At 48.9% G+C, this 18,480-nt stretch overlaps 1 protein-coding gene across 1 annotated transcript in view; it reads right to left on the bottom strand.

Annotated features, from left to right (window-relative positions):
- The window catches only part of MUC16 (mucin 16, cell surface associated), a 33,273-nt gene extending 15,925 nt beyond the window's left edge, over positions 1-17,348 (bottom strand). Inside the window, exons 1-30 of the mRNA XM_074977921.1 lie at positions 17,267-17,348; positions 16,815-17,003; positions 9,638-9,780; positions 9,477-9,544; positions 9,182-9,354; positions 8,890-8,919; positions 8,193-8,335; positions 8,032-8,099; positions 7,722-7,894; positions 7,430-7,459; positions 6,733-6,875; positions 6,572-6,639; positions 6,262-6,434; positions 5,970-5,999; positions 5,273-5,415; positions 5,112-5,179; positions 4,802-4,974; positions 4,510-4,539; positions 3,813-3,955; positions 3,652-3,719; positions 3,342-3,514; positions 3,050-3,079; positions 2,353-2,495; positions 2,192-2,259; positions 1,882-2,054; positions 1,590-1,619; positions 893-1,035; positions 733-800; positions 423-595; positions 131-160 (exon numbers count right to left, since the gene is read on the bottom strand). Of these exons, the coding sequence (XP_074834022.1) occupies positions 131-160; positions 423-595; positions 733-800; positions 893-1,035; positions 1,590-1,619; positions 1,882-2,054; positions 2,192-2,259; positions 2,353-2,495; positions 3,050-3,079; positions 3,342-3,514; positions 3,652-3,719; positions 3,813-3,955; positions 4,510-4,539; positions 4,802-4,974; positions 5,112-5,179; positions 5,273-5,415; positions 5,970-5,999; positions 6,262-6,434; positions 6,572-6,639; positions 6,733-6,875; positions 7,430-7,459; positions 7,722-7,894; positions 8,032-8,099; positions 8,193-8,335; positions 8,890-8,919; positions 9,182-9,354; positions 9,477-9,544; positions 9,638-9,780; positions 16,815-17,003; positions 17,267-17,348 (3,169 nt within the window). The remainder of the gene's footprint in view (positions 1-130; positions 161-422; positions 596-732; positions 801-892; positions 1,036-1,589; positions 1,620-1,881; positions 2,055-2,191; positions 2,260-2,352; positions 2,496-3,049; positions 3,080-3,341; positions 3,515-3,651; positions 3,720-3,812; positions 3,956-4,509; positions 4,540-4,801; positions 4,975-5,111; positions 5,180-5,272; positions 5,416-5,969; positions 6,000-6,261; positions 6,435-6,571; positions 6,640-6,732; positions 6,876-7,429; positions 7,460-7,721; positions 7,895-8,031; positions 8,100-8,192; positions 8,336-8,889; positions 8,920-9,181; positions 9,355-9,476; positions 9,545-9,637; positions 9,781-16,814; positions 17,004-17,266) is intronic.
- Positions 17,349-18,480: the final 1,132 nt, after the last annotated feature.

The following is an 18,480-nucleotide window of genomic DNA, read 5'->3' as shown; positions in this document are numbered from 1 at the left end:
TTCGCCTCAAAGGGTCAATTCCATTCCACGCTGAGCGGAGGCGCATTTCTACACAAGCACCATTCACCAGCTTCTCTCACGAACTCTCTCCCCATCCTGTTCCCTAAAGATCGTTCTGAACTCTACTCACTTGACAGAGCTGCTGCTGCTGCGTTATAACCTAGAATGAGAAGGGAGAATGATGAGAGGGTAACAAGACGGGAGGGGAAGGAAACAGTGACAAGGAAAAGGGAAGGTGGTGCAGAAAAAGACATAGCCCATAACTCTAAAGCATTGACTTTCTGTGTTCTCTCTTATTCGGGGATGGAAAATTTTAGTAGCTTCATAACTGTGACCTCTGATGTCTGTAACATATATCTTGTCTCTCTAGTTACACCTGTGCGAATAATTCCCAAGAACGGGTACCGAAATAAGCCGATTACCATTGATGTAGAGGCTGTCCCGGTCCAGGCGGTAGGGGCCCAGAGTGCTGGTGCCATTTGTCATGTTGCTGATTTCATGGTAAACCCTCACTCTGTCGAACGGCAGAGCACTGGTGTTGGGCCTGTAGGCGCAGACGGCATCCACAACGGTGTCGCTCCCAGATCTCCCCGGTCTGCAAGAGGGGACATGGTGCTGGATTTAATATCTCTTGAAATGATTTGATGACACCTGTCCAATTCTGAACAACTTCACAACAAAGGGACTTTCCCACGCTTGGCTGATCTGGTGATTTTGGGACCTGGATCTTACCTAAAACCCTTCACTTCGCATCTGAGGTGAGTTGGGCCGATGCTGCTGTTTCCAACCACTTGGTTGATCTAACAAAGAGAGGATGTCGTAAGTGTGTTGTACTACTGAGAGCAGCAGGTACCCCAAATTGCAAGGCAGGCTGTGAGCCAATCCCACTTACCAAAGAGACCAAAACTTTCCCTGTAGCATTGTACCGGGTAGACTGAGGATTTTCCAGGTCTGACTGATATACGAGATTTGTAATGGAGAAGTTCAAGGTAAAACGTTCGGTGGCTGGAGTGGGGGTTGTTGTTGGCGAAGAAGCTGAAACAATGACGTAACAAAATGAAAAGCCAGTATTCCCCCTGAGTAGGGCCAAAAGCCACCACAGGCCAGGGGGCGAGGTAGGTGGGGATCCTGGCTCTCCACTCTCCAAAGGGGAGGGGAAAATGGCTAATGGGGTGTGGCACAGGGCAGGCAGCCTCGTGGCCCCCCATCCTCCCTGAGAACAGCATCCGGAGGGGCAGCTCAGCAATGCAGCAGTATTTGAAAGAGACCTGGAGCTCCAGCAACCAATGCTGCTACTTATGCCACACTCCGCAAAAACACCCCGTTCGCATTTCCTGCCCCATTGATGGTCTTGTATTCCCCCCATACACCTACGGAAACACATCTCTGCTTCCACAGCTGTAGGTATAGGCAAATCGCAAAGGGGCTTTTGCCTTTCCCCCAAAAGAACAACAGTAAATTCGCCTCAGAGGGTCAATTCCATTCCACGCTGAGCGGAGGCGCATTTCTACACAAGCACCATTCACCAGCTTCTCTCACGAACTCTCTCCCCATCCTGTTCCCTAAAGATCGTTCTGAACTCTACTCACTTGACAGAGCTGCTGCTGCTGCGTTATAACCTGGAATGAGAAGGGAGAATGATGAGAGGGTAACAAGATGGGAGGGGAAGGAAACAGTGACAAGGAAAAGGGAAGGTGGTGCAGAAAAAGACATAGCCCATAACTCTAAAGCATTGACTTTCTGTGTTCTCTCTTATTCGGGGATGGAAAATTTTAGTAGCTTCATAACTGTGACCTCTGATGTCTGTAACATATATCTTGTCTCTCTAGTTACACCTGTGCGAATAATTCCCAAGAACGGGTACCGAAATAAGCCGATTACCATTGATGTAGAGGCTGTCCCGGTCCAGGCGGTAGGGGCCCAGAGTGCTGGTGCCATTTGTCATGTTGCTGATTTCATGGTAAACCCTCACTCTGTCGAACGGCAGAGCACTGGTGTTGGGCCTGTAGGCGCAGACGGCATCCACAACGGTGTCGCTCCCAGATCTCCCCGGTCTGCAAGAGGGGACATGGTGCTGGATTTAATATCTCTTGAAATGATTTGATGACACCTGTCCAATTCTGAACAACTTCACAACAAAGGGACTTTCCCACGTTTGGCTGATCTGGTGATTTTGGGACCTGGATCTTACCTAAAACCCTTCACTTCGCATCTGAGGTGAGTTGGGCCGATGCTGCTGTTTCCAACCACTTGGTTGATCTAACAAAGAGAGGATGTCGTAAGTGTGTTGTACTACTGAGAGCAGCAGGTACCCCCAAATTGCAAGGCAGGCTGTGAGCCAATCCCACTTACCAAAGAGACCAAAACTTTCCCTGTAGCATTGTACCGGGTAGACTGAGGATTTTCCAGGTCTGACTGATATACGAGATTTGTAATGGAGAAGTTCAGGGTAAAATGTTCGGTGGCTGGAGTGGGGGTTGTTGTTGGCGAAGAAGCTGAAACAATGATGTAACAAAATGAAAAGCCAGTGTTCCCCCTGAGTAGGGCCAAAAGCCACCACAGGCCAGGGGGCGAGGTAGGTGGGGATCCTGGCTCTCCACTCTCCAAAGGGGAGGGGAAAATGGCTAATGGGGTGTGGCACAGGGCAGGCAGCCTCGTGGCCCCCCATCCTCCCTGAGAACAGCATCCGGAGGGGCAGCTCAGCAATGCAGCAGTATTTGAAAGAGACCTGGAGCTCCAGCAACCAATGCTGCTACTTATGCCACACTCCGCAAAAACACCCCGTTCACATTTCCTGCCCCATTGATGGTCTTGTATTCCCCCCATACACCTACGGAAACACATCTCTGCTTCCATAGCTGTAGGTATAGGCAAATCGCAAAGGGGCTTTTGCCTTTCCCCCAAAAGAACAACAGTAAATTCGCCTCAGAGGGTCAATTCCATTCCACGCTGAGCGGAGGCGCATTTCTACACAAGCACCATTCACCAGCTTCTCTCACGAACTCTCTCCCCATCCTGTTCCCTAAAGATCGTTCTGAACTCTACTCACTTGACAGAGCTGCTGCTGCTGCGTTATAACCTGGAATGAGAAGGGAAAATGATAAGAGGGTAACAAGACGGGAGGGGAAGGAAACAGTGACAAGGAAAAGGGAAGGTGGTGCAGAAAAAGACATAGCCCATAACACTAAAGCATTGACTTTCTGTGTTCTCTCTTATTCGGGGATGGAAAATTTTAGTAGCTTCATAACTGTGACCTCTGATGTCTGTAACATATATCTTGTCTCTCTAGTTACACCTGTGCAAATAATTCCCAAGAACGGGTACCGAAATAAGCCGATTACCATTGATGTAGAGGCTGTCCCGGTCCAGGCGGTAGGGGCCCAGAGTGCTGGTGCCATTTGTCATGTTGCTGATTTCATGGTAAACCCTCACTCTGTCGAACGGCAGAGCACTGGTGTTGGGCCTGTAGGTGCAGACGGCATCCACAACGGTGTCGCTCCCAGATCTCCCCGGTCTGCAAGAGGGGACATGGTGCTGGATTTAATATCTCTTGAAATGATTTGATGACACCTGTCCAATTCTGAACAACTTCACAACAAAGGGACTTTCCCACGCTTGGCTGATCTGGTGATTTTGGGACCTGGATCTTACCTAAAACCCTTCACTTCGCATCTGAGGTGAGTTGGGCCGATGCTGCTGTTTCCAACCACTTGGTTGATCTAACAAAGAGAGGATGTCGTAAGTGTGTTGTACTACTGAGAGCAGCAGGTACCCCCAAATTGCAAGGCAGGCTGTGAGCCAATCCCACTTACCAAAGAGACCAAAACTTTCCCTGTAGCATTGTACCGGGTAGACTGAGGATTTTCCAGGTCTGACTGATATACGAGATTTGTAATGGAGAAGTTCAAGGTAAAACGTTCGGTGGCTGGAGTGGGGGTTGTTGTTGGCGAAGAAGCTGAAACAATGACGTAACAAAATGAAAAGCCAGTGTTCCCCCTGAGTAGGGCCAAAAGCCACCACAGGCCAGGGGGCGAGGTAGGTGGGGATCCTGGCTCTCCACTCTCCAAAGGGGAGGGGAAAATGGCTAATGGGGTGTGGCACAGGGCAGGCAGCCTCGTGGCCCCCCATCCTCCCTGAGAACAGCATCCGGAGGGGCAGCTCAGCAATGCAGCAGTATTTGAAAGAGACCTGGAGCTCCAGCAACCAATGCTGCTACTTATGCCACACTCCGCAAAAACACCCCGTTCGCATTTCCTGCCCCATTGATGGTCTTGTATTCCCCCCATACACCTACGGAAACACATCTCTGCTTCCACAGCTGTAGGTATAGGCAAATCGCAAAGGGGCTTTTGCCTTTCCCCCAAAAGAACAACAGTAAATTCGCCTCAAAGGGTCAATTCCATTCCACGCTGAGCGGAGGCGCATTTCTACACAAGCACCATTCACCAGCTTCTCTCACGAACTCTCTCCCCATCCTGTTCCCTAAAGATCGTTCTGAACTCTACTCACTTGACAGAGCTGCTGCTGCTGCGTTATAACCTAGAATGAGAAGGGAGAATGATGAGAGGGTAACAAGATGGGAGGGGAAGGAAACAGTGACAAGGAAAAGGGAAGGTGGTGCAGAAAAAGACATAGCCCATAACTCTAAAGCATTGACTTTCTGTGTTCTCTCTTATTCGGGGATGGAAAATTTTAGTAGCTTCATAACTGTGACCTCTGATGTCTGTAACATATATCTTGTCTCTCTAGTTACACCTGTGCGAATAATTCCCAAGAACGGGTACCGAAATAAGCCGATTACCATTGATGTAGAGGCTGTCCCGGTCCAGGCGGTAGGGGCCCAGAGTGCTGGTGCCATTTGTCATGTTGCTGATTTCATGGTAAACCCTCACTCTGTCGAACGGCAGAGCACTGGTGTTGGGCCTGTAGGCGCAGACGGCATCCACAACGGTGTCGCTCCCAGATCTCCCCGGTCTGCAAGAGGGGACATGGTGCTGGATTTAATATCTCTTGAAATGATTTGATGACACCTGTCCAATTCTGAACAACTTCACAACAAAGGGACTTTCCCACGCTTGGCTGATCTGGTGATTTTGGGACCTGGATCTTACCTAAAACCCTTCACTTCGCATCTGAGGTGAGTTGGGCCGATGCTGCTGTTTCCAACCACTTGGTTGATCTAACAAAGAGAGGATGTCGTAAGTGTGTTGTACTACTGAGAGCAGCAGGTACCCCCAAATTGCAAGGCAGGCTGTGAGCCAATCCCACTTACCAAAGAGACCAAAACTTTCCCTGTAGCATTGTACCGGGTAGACTGAGGATTTTCCAGGTCTGACTGATATACGAGATTTGTAATGGAGAAGTTCAGGGTAAAATGTTCGGTGGCTGGAGTGGGGGTTGTTGTTGGCGAAGAAGCTAAAACAATGATGTAACAAAATGAAAAGCCAGTGTTCCCCCTGAGTAGGGCCAAAAGCCACCACAGGCCAGGGGGCGAGGTAGGTGGGGATCCTGGCTCTCCACTCTCCAAAGGGGAGGGGAAAATGGCTAATGGGGTGTGGCACAGGGCAGGCAGCCTCGTGGCCCCCCATCCTCCCTGAGAACAGCATCTGGAGGGGCAGCTCAGCAATGCAGCAGTATTTGAAAGAGACCTGGAGCTCCAGCAACCAATGCTGCTACTTATGCCACACTCCGCAAAAACACCCCGTTCACATTTCCTGCCCCATTGATGGTCTTGTATTCCCCCCATACACCTACGGAAACACATCTCTGCTTCCATAGCTGTAGGTATAGGCAAATCGCAAAGGGGCTTTTGCCTTTCCCCCAAAAGAACAACAGTAAATTCGCCTCAGAGGGTCAATTCCATTCCACGCTGAGCGGAGGCGCATTTCTACACAAGCACCATTCACCAGCTTCTCTCACGAACTCTCTCCCCATCCTGTTCCCTAAAGATCGTTCTGAACTCTACTCACTTGACAGAGCTGCTGCTGCTGCGTTATAACCTAGAATGAGAAGGGAGAATGATGAGAGGGTAACAAGACGGGAGGGGAAGGAAACAGTGACAAGGAAAAGGGAAGGTGGTGCAGAAAAAGACATAGCCCATAACACTAAAGCATTGACTTTCTGTGTTCTCTCTTATTCGGGGATGGAAAATTTTAGTAGCTTCATAACTGTGACCTCTGATGTCTGTAACATATATCTTGTCTCTCTAGTTACACCTGTGCAAATAATTCCCAAGAACGGGTACCGAAATAAGCCGATTACCATTGATGTAGAGGCTGTCCCGGTCCAGGCGGTAGGGGCCCAGAGTGCTGGTGCCATTTGTCATGTTGCTGATTTCATGGTAAACCCTCACTCTGTCGAACGGCAGAGCACTGGTGTTGGGCCTGTAGGTGCAGACGGCATCCACAACGGTGTCGCTCCCAGATCTCCCCGGTCTGCAAGAGGGGACATGGTGCTGGATTTAATATCTCTTGAAATGATTTGATGACACCTGTCCAATTCTGAACAACTTCACAACAAAGGGACTTTCCCACGCTTGGCTGATCTGGTGATTTTGGGACCTGGATCTTACCTAAAACCCTTCACTTCGCATCTGAGGTGAGTTGGGCCGATGCTGCTGTTTCCAACCACTTGGTTGATCTAACAAAGAGAGGATGTCGTAAGTGTGTTGTACTACTGAGAGCAGCAGGTACCCCCAAATTGCAAGGCAGGCTGTGAGCCAATCCCACTTACCAAAGAGACCAAAACTTTCCCTGTAGCATTGTACCGGGTAGACTGAGGATTTTCCAGGTCTGACTGATATACGAGATTTGTAATGGAGAAGTTCAAGGTAAAACGTTCGGTGGCTGGAGTGGGGGTTGTTGTTGGCGAAGAAGCTGAAACAATGACGTAACAAAATGAAAAGCCAGTGTTCCCCCTGAGTAGGGCCAAAAGCCACCACAGGCCAGGGGGCGAGGTAGGTGGGGATCCTGGCTCTCCACTCTCCAAAGGGGAGGGGAAAATGGCTAATGGGGTGTGGCACAGGGCAGGCAGCCTCGTGGCCCCCCATCCTCCCTGAGAACAGCATCCGGAGGGGCAGCTCAGCAATGCAGCAGTATTTGAAAGAGACCTGGAGCTCCAGCAACCAATGCTGCTACTTATGCCACACTCCGCAAAAACACCCCGTTCGCATTTCCTGCCCCATTGATGGTCTTGTATTCCCCCCATACACCTACGGAAACACATCTCTGCTTCCACAGCTGTAGGTATAGGCAAATCGCAAAGGGGCTTTTGCCTTTCCCCCAAAAGAACAACAGTAAATTCGCCTCAAAGGGTCAATTCCATTCCACGCTGAGCGGAGGCGCATTTCTACACAAGCACCATTCACCAGCTTCTCTCACGAACTCTCTCCCCATCCTGTTCCCTAAAGATCGTTCTGAACTCTACTCACTTGACAGAGCTGCTGCTGCTGCGTTATAACCTAGAATGAGAAGGGAGAATGATGAGAGGGTAACAAGATGGGAGGGGAAGGAAACAGTGACAAGGAAAAGGGAAGGTGGTGCAGAAAAAGACATAGCCCATAACTCTAAAGCATTGACTTTCTGTGTTCTCTCTTATTCGGGGATGGAAAATTTTAGTAGCTTCATAACTGTGACCTCTGGTGTCTGTAACATATATCTTGTCTCTCTAGTTACACCTGTGCGAATAATTCCCAAGAACGGGTACCGAAATAAGCCGATTACCATTGATGTAGAGGCTGTCCCGGTCCAGGCGGTAGGGGCCCAGAGTGCTGGTGCCATTTGTCATGTTGCTGATTTCATGGTAAACCCTCACTCTGTCGAACGGCAGAGCACTGGTGTTGGGCCTGTAGGCGCAGACGGCATCCACAACGGTGTCGCTCCCAGATCTCCCCGGTCTGCAAGAGGGGACATGGTGCTGGATTTAATATCTCTTGAAATGATTTGATGACACCTGTCCAATTCTGAACAACTTCACAACAAAGGGACTTTCCCACGCTTGGCTGATCTGGTGATTTTGGGACCTGGATCTTACCTAAAACCCTTCACTTCGCATCTGAGGTGAGTTGGGCCGATGCTGCTGTTTCCAACCACTTGGTTGATCTAACAAAGAGAGGATGTCGTAAGTGTGTTGTACTACTGAGAGCAGCAGGTACCCCCAAATTGCAAGGCAGGCTGTGAGCCAATCCCACTTACCAAAGAGACCAAAACTTTCCCTGTAGCATTGTACCGGGTAGACTGAGGATTTTCCAAGTCTGACTGATATACGAGATTTGTAATGGAGAAGTTCAGGGTAAAATGTTCGGTGGCTGGAGTGGGGGTTGTTGTTGGCGAAGAAGCTGAAACAATGACGTAACAAAATGAAAAGCCAGTGTTCCCCCTGAGTAGGGCCAAAAGCCACCACAGGCCAGGGGGCGAGGTAGGTGGGGATCCTGGCTCTCCACTCTCCAAAGGGGAGGGGAAAATGGCTAATGGGGTGTGGCACAGGGCAGGCAGCCTCGTGGCCCCCCATCCTCCCTGAGAACAGCATCCGGAGGGGCAGCTCAGCAATGCAGCAGTATTTGAAAGAGACCTGGAGCTCCAGCAACCAATGCTGCTACTTATGCCACACTCCGCAAAAACACCCCGTTCACATTTCCTGCCCCATTGATGGTCTTGTATTCCCCCCATACACCTACGGAAACACATCTCTGCTTCCATAGCTGTAGGTATAGGCAAATCGCAAAGGGGCTTTTGCCTTTCCCCCAAAAGAACAACAGTAAATTCGCCTCAGAGGGTCAATTCCATTCCACGCTGAGCGGAGGCGCATTTCTACACAAGCACCATTCACCAGCTTCTCTCACGAACTCTCTCCCCATCCTGTTCCCTAAAGATCGTTCTGAACTCTACTCACTTGACAGAGCTGCTGCTGCTGCGTTATAACCTGGAATGAGAAGGGAAAATGATAAGAGGGTAACAAGACGGGAGGGGAAGGAAACAGTGACAAGGAAAAGGGAAGGTGGTGCAGAAAAAGACATAGCCCATAACACTAAAGCATTGACTTTCTGTGTTCTCTCTTATTCGGGGATGGAAAATTTTAGTAGCTTCATAACTGTGACCTCTGATGTCTGTAACATATATCTTGTCTCTCTAGTTACACCTGTGGAAAGAATTCCTAGGAACAGGTCATGAAATGAGCTGATTACCATTAACGTAGAGGCTATCCTGGTCCAGGCGGTAGGGGCCCAAGGTGGTGATACCATTTGTCATGTTGCTGATTTCATGATAAATCCTCACTCTGTCGAATGGCAGAGAGGTGGTGTTGGTCCTGTAGGTGCAGACGGTATCCACACCAGTGTCGCTCTGAGATCTCCCTTGTCTGCAAGAGATTTAATATCTCTTGAAATGATTTGATGACAACTATCCCATTCTGAACAACTTCACAGCAAAGGAACTTTCCCACTCTTGGCTGATCTGGTGATCATGGCACTTGGATCTTACCTATAGCCCAGTACTTCGCATGTGAGGTGAGCTTGGCCGATGCTGCCGTTTCCAACCGCTTGGTTGATCTAGCATAGAGAGGATGTCGTTAGTGTGTTTGACTGCTGAGAGCACCAGGTACCCCCAGACTGCTAGGCAGGCTGTCCGCCCAACACACTTACATAAGAGAGCACAAGTTTCCCCGTAGCATTGTACAGGGCAGAGTGAGGATTTCCCAGGTTTGACTCATACAGGAGATTGGTAATGGTGAAGTTCACTGTGAAATGTTGGGTTGCAGGAGCTATAAATGTTGTTGGTGAAACAGCTGAGAAAGGAAGAAGACAAACAGAATGTAAAATCAATTAATTCATGTACATTGATTGAACTAATATGTAGCTTTTAAAAACAGAATCAATTATTGTATATTAAAGTTAATTGTATTTATTTAAAGTTGCTGTGTCTAATACATTTGCCACTCCCCTCATATGAGCTGTGTGTACACGTGCACGCTACTTCGAAGTAGCGGCACTAACTTCGAAATAGCGCCTGTCGCGGCTACACGCATCAGGCGCTATTTCGAAGTTAACTTCAAGGTTAGGCGGCGAGACGTCGAAGTCGCTAACCTCATGAGGGGATCGGCATAGCGCCCTACTTCGACGTTCAACGTTCAACGTCGAAGTAGGGACCGTGTAGACGATTCGCGTCCCGCAACGTCGAAATTGCCGGGTCCTCCATGGCGGCCATCAGCTGGGGGGTTGAGAGCTGCTCTCTCTCCAGCCCCTGCGGGGCTCTATGGTCACCGTGGGCAGCAGCCCTTAGCCCAGGGCTTCTGGCTGCTGCTGCGGCAGCTGGGGATCCATGCTGCATGCACAGGGTGTGCAACCAGTTGTCGGCTCTGTGTATCTTGTGTTGTTTAGTGCAACTGTGTCTGGGAGGGGCCCTTTAAGGGCTTGCTGTTGAGTCCGCCCTGTGACCCTGTCTGCAGCTGTGCCTGGCACCCTTATTTCGAAGTGTGCTACTTTGGCGTGTAGGGCTGCGTCTACACGTGCACGCTACTTCGAAGTAGCGGCACTAACTTCGAAATAGCGCCCGTCACGTCTACACGTGTTGGGCGCTATTTCGAAGTTGAAATCGACGTTAGGCGGCGAGACGTCGAAGTCGCTAACCCCATGAGCGGATGGGAATAGCGCCCTACTTCGACGTTCAACATCGAAGTAGGGACGTGTAGACGATCCGCGTCCCGCAACATCGAAATAGCGGGGTCCTCCATGGCGGCCATCAGCTGGGGGGTTGAGAGATACTCTCTCTCCAGCCCTTGCGGGGCTCTGTGGTCACCGTGGGCAGCAGCCCTTAGCCCAGGGCTTCTGGCTGCTGCTGCTGCAGCTGGGGGTCCGTGCTGCATATACAGGGTCTGCAACTAGTTGTTGGCTCTGTGTATCTTGCACTGTTTAATGAAAGTGTGTCTGGGAGGGGCCCTTTAAGGGAGCGACTTGCTGTTGAGTCCGCCCCGTGACCCTGTCTGCAGCTGTGCCTGGCTCCCTTATTTCGATGTGTGCTACTTTGGCGTGTAGACGTTCCCTCGCTGTGCCTATTTCGATGTTGGGCTGAGCAACGTCGAAGTTGAACATCGACGTTGCCAGCCCTGGAGGACGTGTAGACGTTATTCGTCGGAATAGACTATTTCGATGTCGCAACATCGAAATAAGCTATTTCGAAGTTGGGTGCACGTGTAGACGTAGCCTAGACGTACCCTCGCAGCGCCTATTTCGATGTGGTGCCGCGCAACGTCGAAGTTGAACATCGACGTTGCCAGCCCTGGAGGACGTGTAGACGTTATTCATCGAAATAGCCTATTTCGATGTTGCTACATCGAAATAAGCTATTTCGATGTTGGCTTCACGTGTAGACGTAGCCGTAGGCTGCGTCTACACGTGCACGCTACTTCGAAGTAGCGGCAGTAACTTCGAAATAGCGCCCGTCACGTCTACACGTGTTGGGCGCTATTTCGAAGTTGAAATCGACGTTAGGCGGCGAGACGTCGAAGTCGCTAACCCCATGAGCGGATGGGAATAGCGCCCTACTTCGACGTTCAACATCGAAGTAGGGACGTGTAGACGATCCGCGTCCCGCAACATCGAAATAGCGGGGTCCTCCATGGCGGCCATCAGCTGGGGGGTTGAGAGATACTCTCTCTCCAGCCCTTGCGGGGCTCTGTGGTCACCGTGGGCAGCAGCCCTTAGCCCAGGGCTTCTGGCTGCTGCTGCTGCAGCTGGGGGTCCGTGCTGCATATACAGGGTCTGCAACTAGTTGTTGGCTCTGTGTATCTTGCACTGTTTAATGAAAGTGTGTCTGGGAGGGGCCCTTTAAGGGAGCGACTTGCTGTTGAGTCCGCCCCGTGACCCTGTCTGCAGCTGTGCCTGGCTCCCTTATTTCGATGTGTGCTACTTTGCCGTGTAGACGTTCCCTCGCTGTGCCTATTTCGATGTTGGGCTGAGCAACGTCGAAGTTGAACATCGACGTTGCCAGCCCTGGAGGACGTGTAGACGTTATTCATCGAAATAGCCTATTTCGATGTCGCAACATCGAAATAAGCTATTTCGAAGTTGGGTGCACGTGTAGACGTAGCCATGATGTATAGGACACTCTGTTTTGGCAAATACGGGGGGGGGTGGCAAACCCACAGATCTTGAGCCATATGTGGCTCTTGGAACCTTTAATTGTGGCTCCTCCTGAGAGCTGTATGTGGGAAGTGCTGTCTGTCTGTTATGTGACCGATCCCCACCACTTGGTGTCCGACACGTGTGATGGCAGCGGTCCCAGTGGCAGCTCCAGAGGCAGCCTTTCTTTAAATATCTTTATATCAAACTCTGATAGGTTCTGAAACTGCTGTTTTCTGACTGTGCCTAGTTGTAAATTTCTATTATTATGAGCGAAAATGTTTTTTCACCTGTTTGTGTGTGTACGGTGGAACTGGCGTTTACCATCACTTATGAGCTATAATCTATCCCTCCCAAGACTTACCAATTTCCTCTATTGACTTTCATCTGAGATCATATTCCACAGTACCAGATTCTGCCACATTTAGTCCTGCACAACAGTCCTTATTCTGAGTATATTCTATGGCTTCAATATGATGAGTCAATGAGTAAAATACTATTCAGCATGACTAAGCATCAGAGCACCTGTATACTTCCGAGATGGGTGTGTGTGTGTGTGATGTGACAGTGAAACTGACTCAAAGACATTTTGAAAATTTTAGGATTTTTGAGCACAAAACATGAATAAATAATTCCATCTGGCAGAGGGACACTTTTTTGTCCATTTTCCCACTGGCCACTAGCTCCATATAAATGTGGCTTTCATAGCCTCTCCTGTGGCCTGCCCCAACTGTGCCTTCCAGACTGACCTATGCAGAGCCAGCTTGGAGATCTTCCTGGTGTCCACATCTGGAAACCTGTACAACTTTAACTCTCACAAAGCCAAGGGATAGAGTTAGCCCCAAGAAGAGTGGGCCAATGCAGTCCATGGGACAGCCAAGTGTAAAGAAGATGAAGTCAGGAGGAGATTGATTGGGAAATCTTCTCAAAAGAAATAGGAGTGAAGAAGGAGAGGGAAGGAACTTGAGATGCAGGGAGCCCCAAGGTGCCTGAACCTTAAGGTGTGGCAGTGGAGAAACACAAAGAAGAGACTAGAAGGGACTGAAAGGAGAAAAATACATTGAAGCATAAGGAAACACAGTAGACATGTAAGTGGATCAAAGCTGCAAGGTTAAATGAACAGTTTGGAAAAAGACTCAATGACCTAAACATCAAGGCTTCCCCATCTCACCCCAAGACACAATTTCAACATCTGGAGTAACATTTGCAGAAGCATCTAAGTGATTAAGTCTACTGATATTCTCATATATCCTAGCGGCTTTTGAAAATGATACCGTTGAAGAATCAAAGCCTCCTTGTTAGCATTATGCATCCAGTGTAAAGAATCTGACTGAAGAAGGTCTCCCTTGCTGGCAGGGACATCGTGGCTAGAAGAGGGAAGCTGTCCTCTGAGGAGACATGCAGGCAGTAAGTAGCTTCCTTCACTCCCTGTTTCCAGGCATGCCTGTCTGAGGCGAGCGAATGCCAGGTGTTCACACTGATAGAGAGAGCGCTGAGGTCACGCTTGCACGTGTCCTGGTAGCGCAATTTAGGTCGCCCTTTTGGCCTCTTTCCAGATGCCAGTTGGCCGAAGAGGAGGTCCTTCGGTATTCGGCCATCCGTCATGCATGAGACATGGCCCAGCCAGCGCATACACCTCTTTTTGAGGAGGGTGAACATGGAGGTAGTGCCTGCCCTCTCAAGCACTGCGCTATTGGGGACCTTGTCCTGCCATGAGATACCGAGTATGCGCCTAAGGCAGCGCATGTGGAATGTGTTGAGCTGCTGCTCTTGTTTTGAGTGCAAAGTCCATATCATATGCTTAATATTAAGCGCATACTTAAGACTTATCATATGCTTAATATTAAGCACATACGCAAGGGCTTCATCTTAGTTCTTAATATTTCTATGTTGGGCTTGCAAGCAGTTGCTGTAAATGACAAAAAGGTACCAAGCAAAACTGGGACATTGATCGTTCCAATCCCTTTCTACATCACATATTCCTCTCCCATTGTTATTTATGTTAATTAACAACTTGCAAGAAGTATTGAGCTAAGAAGACACATTTATTAAAATAAGATGCTCACATTTGTTCTATTACTTTTAATTTATTTTCAAATCTATTGTATTCTATATTTTTGGAAAGTTTAAATTTCACTAAGTATATAACAAATAATATCTGGCTACAACAGTTGGCATGAAACATTCACTTTTGCTGTCTTCAAAATACCTCAGTCCTAAAATGATAAACACTAAGGCTACATCTACAAAACTGTGATCCTTCCAAAGAAGTTCTTTTGGAAGATCTCTTCTGAAAAGAAACCTTCTTTCAAAAGATAGTGTGTACACACAGAGAGAGAGATTGAAAAAATCAATCTGCTTGTTTTATAGAGAGCATCCACACAGCATCCACTCTTTCGAAAGGACAGTACAGGGAGTGAAAAATCTGTCACCAGGAGGACAGCTCTACAGGGAAAAGGGCCACTGTGGCATCTGCACATATATTTCCCAAAAGAATCTTTTGGAAAGAGGTGTTCTTCCTCCTCTGGGAGGAGAAGAGGACCACTGGGAAAAGTGCTGGGTTCTTCTGATTCAATATTGAAAGAATGCATTTTTCAAAGAGACCCAGTTTTTTCAAAAGAGCTTGCTAGAGTAGACACAGCCTCAGGGACTCTGGGTTTCTGATAGTTGAAATGGGTCTGCATCAATTTTGAAGAAACATCTATAAGAGGAAAATAAGAGACTTACTTGTAAATGCAGCTGTGGTAGGTGCAAGTGATGTTGTGGTCGTCACAGATACGGCTGGGGATGTCTTTCCTCTGACAGTGGTATCCAGAGAGGATATAGACTCAGTTGGGGACATTGTAGAAAGGGCAATCATAGTTCTTCTCTCCACTGTGGTAGACATATAACTTGTCATCTCACTAGGTATAGTGGTGATTGGAGTCATTTTGGTCGTTCCAAGTTCTCTAGTGGTACCTATAGGGGTTGGTATATCACCTGGGAAATTAGTTCCAAGGCCAGATGTAGAAATTTCAGAAGCTCCTGTGTCAGCAGTCAGAGTCATTTGAGTTGTTGTACTTGTGGTTGTCACTCCTATTCGTGTAGGACTAGGGAAGGCAATAGAGTCTGCTGCAGCAGTTGTCTCTAGAGATGAGCTGGAGGTCTCTGCAAGAGAAGGGGAGGCGGTGGCAGTGCTCTCAGCTGAGCTGCTTAAGAAAAGAGGAAGTGTAGTTGTCCCTCCTACAGAACTAGTATTAATAAGGACTGTAGTTTCAGCAGTAGAACTTGTCCCTAGAGGTGATCTGGATGTTTTGCCTCTGGTAGAGGTGGCTGTTGATGTGGTTTCAGGTTGTGATACACTAAATAGGGAAACCATGGTAGTTTTTTCCAAAGTGGTAGGGCTGCCAGTTGGTGTAGTACCATTTGAGGATGAGTTCTGCAGTGCAGTTGTTGAGGTCTCAGCAATGGAAGAGGAGGCTGTGGTTATACTCTCAGGAGGGCTAGATGAGAAAAGGGAAAGTGCAGTTGGCCGACCTATTCCAGTAATACTAGTTATGGCTGTAGTTTCAGCGGAAGAAGCGGTCAATTGAATTGAGGTGGATGTTTTTCTTGTGGCAGTGGTGGCTGTAGTTGGGCTTTCGGATTCAATTGTACTACGAAAGGAAATGCTAGTTGTCTTTCCCAAAGTGGTAGGGCTACCGGTTGGTGGAATCCCACTTGGAGATGTGGTCTGCAGAGGAGCTGTAGAAGTCTCTGGTAAAGTTGAGGTGGCTACAGTTGTGCTTTCAGATGCTCTCGTCGGAAACAATTCTCCAATAGTTGTCGCTCTTATTATTCCCATAGTTGATGCTCCTGGTGTTACAGATTCCATACGTGTCTCCAGAGCAGAGGTGGATGATTCCCCAGAAGCAGCTGCCTCCGTGCTTTGAATATGGGAGGCTGACGGTAGGGAAAGTGTGCCTGACTCCTCAGCTGTTCTACTACTCGTCACCTTCTCGGTGTGTGAAGTGCTATCTACAGGAGATATGGATGTCTCTGTCATAGCAGATATGGCTACAGGGGTGCGCTCAGTGATGCTGCTGGTTGGCAGAGCAGCTGTTGTTGTCATCTCCCTTGGAATGCTGCTGGATATTCCGGTAGATGATGCTGTGGAAGTGGTGACTAGTGGAGCTGTGGCGGTCTCTGGAACAGAAGAAGAGGCTATGGTTGAACTCTCAGGAGAGCTAGCAGAAAAAAGAGCAGATGTGGTTCTCCCTCCTATTACAGTGGTACCGGCACGGGATGCAGATTCAGCTGTAAAACTAGTCCCGAGAACTGAGGTGGATGTTCTGCCTGAAGCAGAGCTGGCGGGAGATGCGCTTTCAGATTGATATGTAGCAAGCAGGGAAATGGTAGTTGTCTTTCGCAAAGTAGTAGGACTAATGCTTGGTGGAATCTCACTTGGAGATGTGGTCTGCGGTGCACTTGTGAGGGTCTCAGATGAAACTGAGGAGCCCACAGCTGAGCTTTCGAATGCTGGTGTTGAAAACAATTGTCCCATAGTTTTTGCTGATAGTGTTCGTGTAGATGATTTTTCTGATGTTTCAGATGTTGTGCTTGTCTCGAGGACAGAGGTGGATGTTTCTCCTACAGTAGCTACAGTCGTCCTTTCAGACCGTGAGGATGAGGGTAGGAAAAGCGTGGTTGACAGCTCAGCTGTAGTTGTTTTATTACTCATCACCTTTTCTGTTGGTGATGTGCTCTCTACAGGAGATGTGGATGTCTCTGACAAAGGAGATGTGGCTGCGGGTGTCCTCCCCATGCTGCTGCTGCCCGGCAGAGAAACTGCGGCTGTCAGCTCTCTTTGAACACTGGTGGATATTCTCGTAGATGACAGTGTAGGTGTGGTCACTAGTGGTGCTGTGGAGGTCTCCGGAATAGAAAAAGAGGCTGTGGTAGGACTCTCAGAAGGGCTGGTTGAGAAAAGAGGAAGTGTATTGGCCCCTCCAATTGTGCTTACACTGGCAGAAGCTGTAGTTTCAGGTGCAGTTTTCCCGAGAGGTGAGGTGGACGTTTGGCTTGTGGCAGAGGTCTCTGATAAAGTAGATGTGCTTTCAGATTGAGTTGTAGTAAGAAGGGAAAAGGTGGTTCTCTTTCCCGAAGTGGATGGACTACCGGCTGGTGGAATCTCACTTGGAGATGTGGTCTGCAGTGGAGATATGGCGATCTCTGAAAAAGTGGAGGTGGCTTTAGCTGTGCTTTCAGATGCTGTCATCGGAAAAAATTGTCCTATAGTTGTTGATGTGATTGTTGCTCTACTTGATTTTTCTGCTATTTCAGACGTTCCACCTGTCTCCAGGGGAGGGGTGGATGTTTCTCCTACAGTAGCTGCCGTCGTGCTTTCAGACTGTGAGGCTGAAGGTAGGAAAAACGTGGTTGACAGCTCAGCTGCAGTCGTTCTACCACTCGTCAACTTTTCTGTGGGTGATGTGCTCTCTACAGAAGATGAGGATGTCTGTGACACAGGAGATGTGGCTGCAGGTGTGCTCCCCGTGCTCCTGCTGCCTGGCAGAGAAGCTGCAGTTGTCAGCTCTATTGGAACACTGGTGGATATTCTCGTAGATGATAGTGTGGGTGTGGTCAGTCGTGGTGCTGTGGAGATCTCCGAAATGGAAGAATAGGCTGTGGTAGGGCTCTCAGAAGGGCTGGTTGAGAAAAGAGGAAGTGCATTGGTCCCTCCAATTGCACTTGCACTGACAGGGGCTACAGATTTTGGGGAAGTTTTCCATAGACGTGAGGTGGAAGTTTGGCTCATAGCAGAGGTCTCTGATAAAGTAGATGTGCTTTCAGACTGAGTTGTACTAAGAAGGGAAAAGGGAGTTGTCTTTCCCGAAGTGGTTGGACTACCGGGTGGTGGAATCTCACTGGGAGATGTGGTCTTCAGTGGCGCCGTCGTGGTCTCTGATAAAGTGGAGGTGGCTTTAGCTGTGCTTTCAGATGCTGTCGTCGGAAACAATTGTCTCATAGTTGTTGATGTGATTGTTCCGGTAGATGATTTTTCTGCCCTTTCAGACGTTGCGCTTGTCTCTCGGGGAGAGGTGGATATTTCTCCGACAGAAGCTGCAGTCATGCTTTCAGACTTTGAGGCTGAAGGTAGGAAAAGCGTGGTTGACAGCTCAGCTGCAGTCGTTCTACCACTCGTCAACTTTTCTGTTGGTGATGTGCTCTCTACACCAGATGAGGATGTCTCTGACATAGGAGATGTGGCTGCCAGTGGCCTCCCAGTGCTGCTGATCCTTGGCAGAGAAACTGCGGTTGTCAGCTCTCTTGGAACGCTGGTGGATATTCTCGTAGATGATAGCGTAGGTGTGGTCAGTAGTGGTGCTGTGGAGGTCTCCGGAATAGAA

This window comes from Carettochelys insculpta, chromosome 27 (genome assembly GCF_033958435.1).
Source record: "Carettochelys insculpta isolate YL-2023 chromosome 27, ASM3395843v1, whole genome shotgun sequence".
Taxonomy (NCBI): Eukaryota; Metazoa; Chordata; order Testudines; family Carettochelyidae; genus Carettochelys; species Carettochelys insculpta.
The sequence above is the reverse complement of the archived record's forward strand: the minus strand, read 5'-3'. Positions and strand labels throughout refer to the sequence as shown.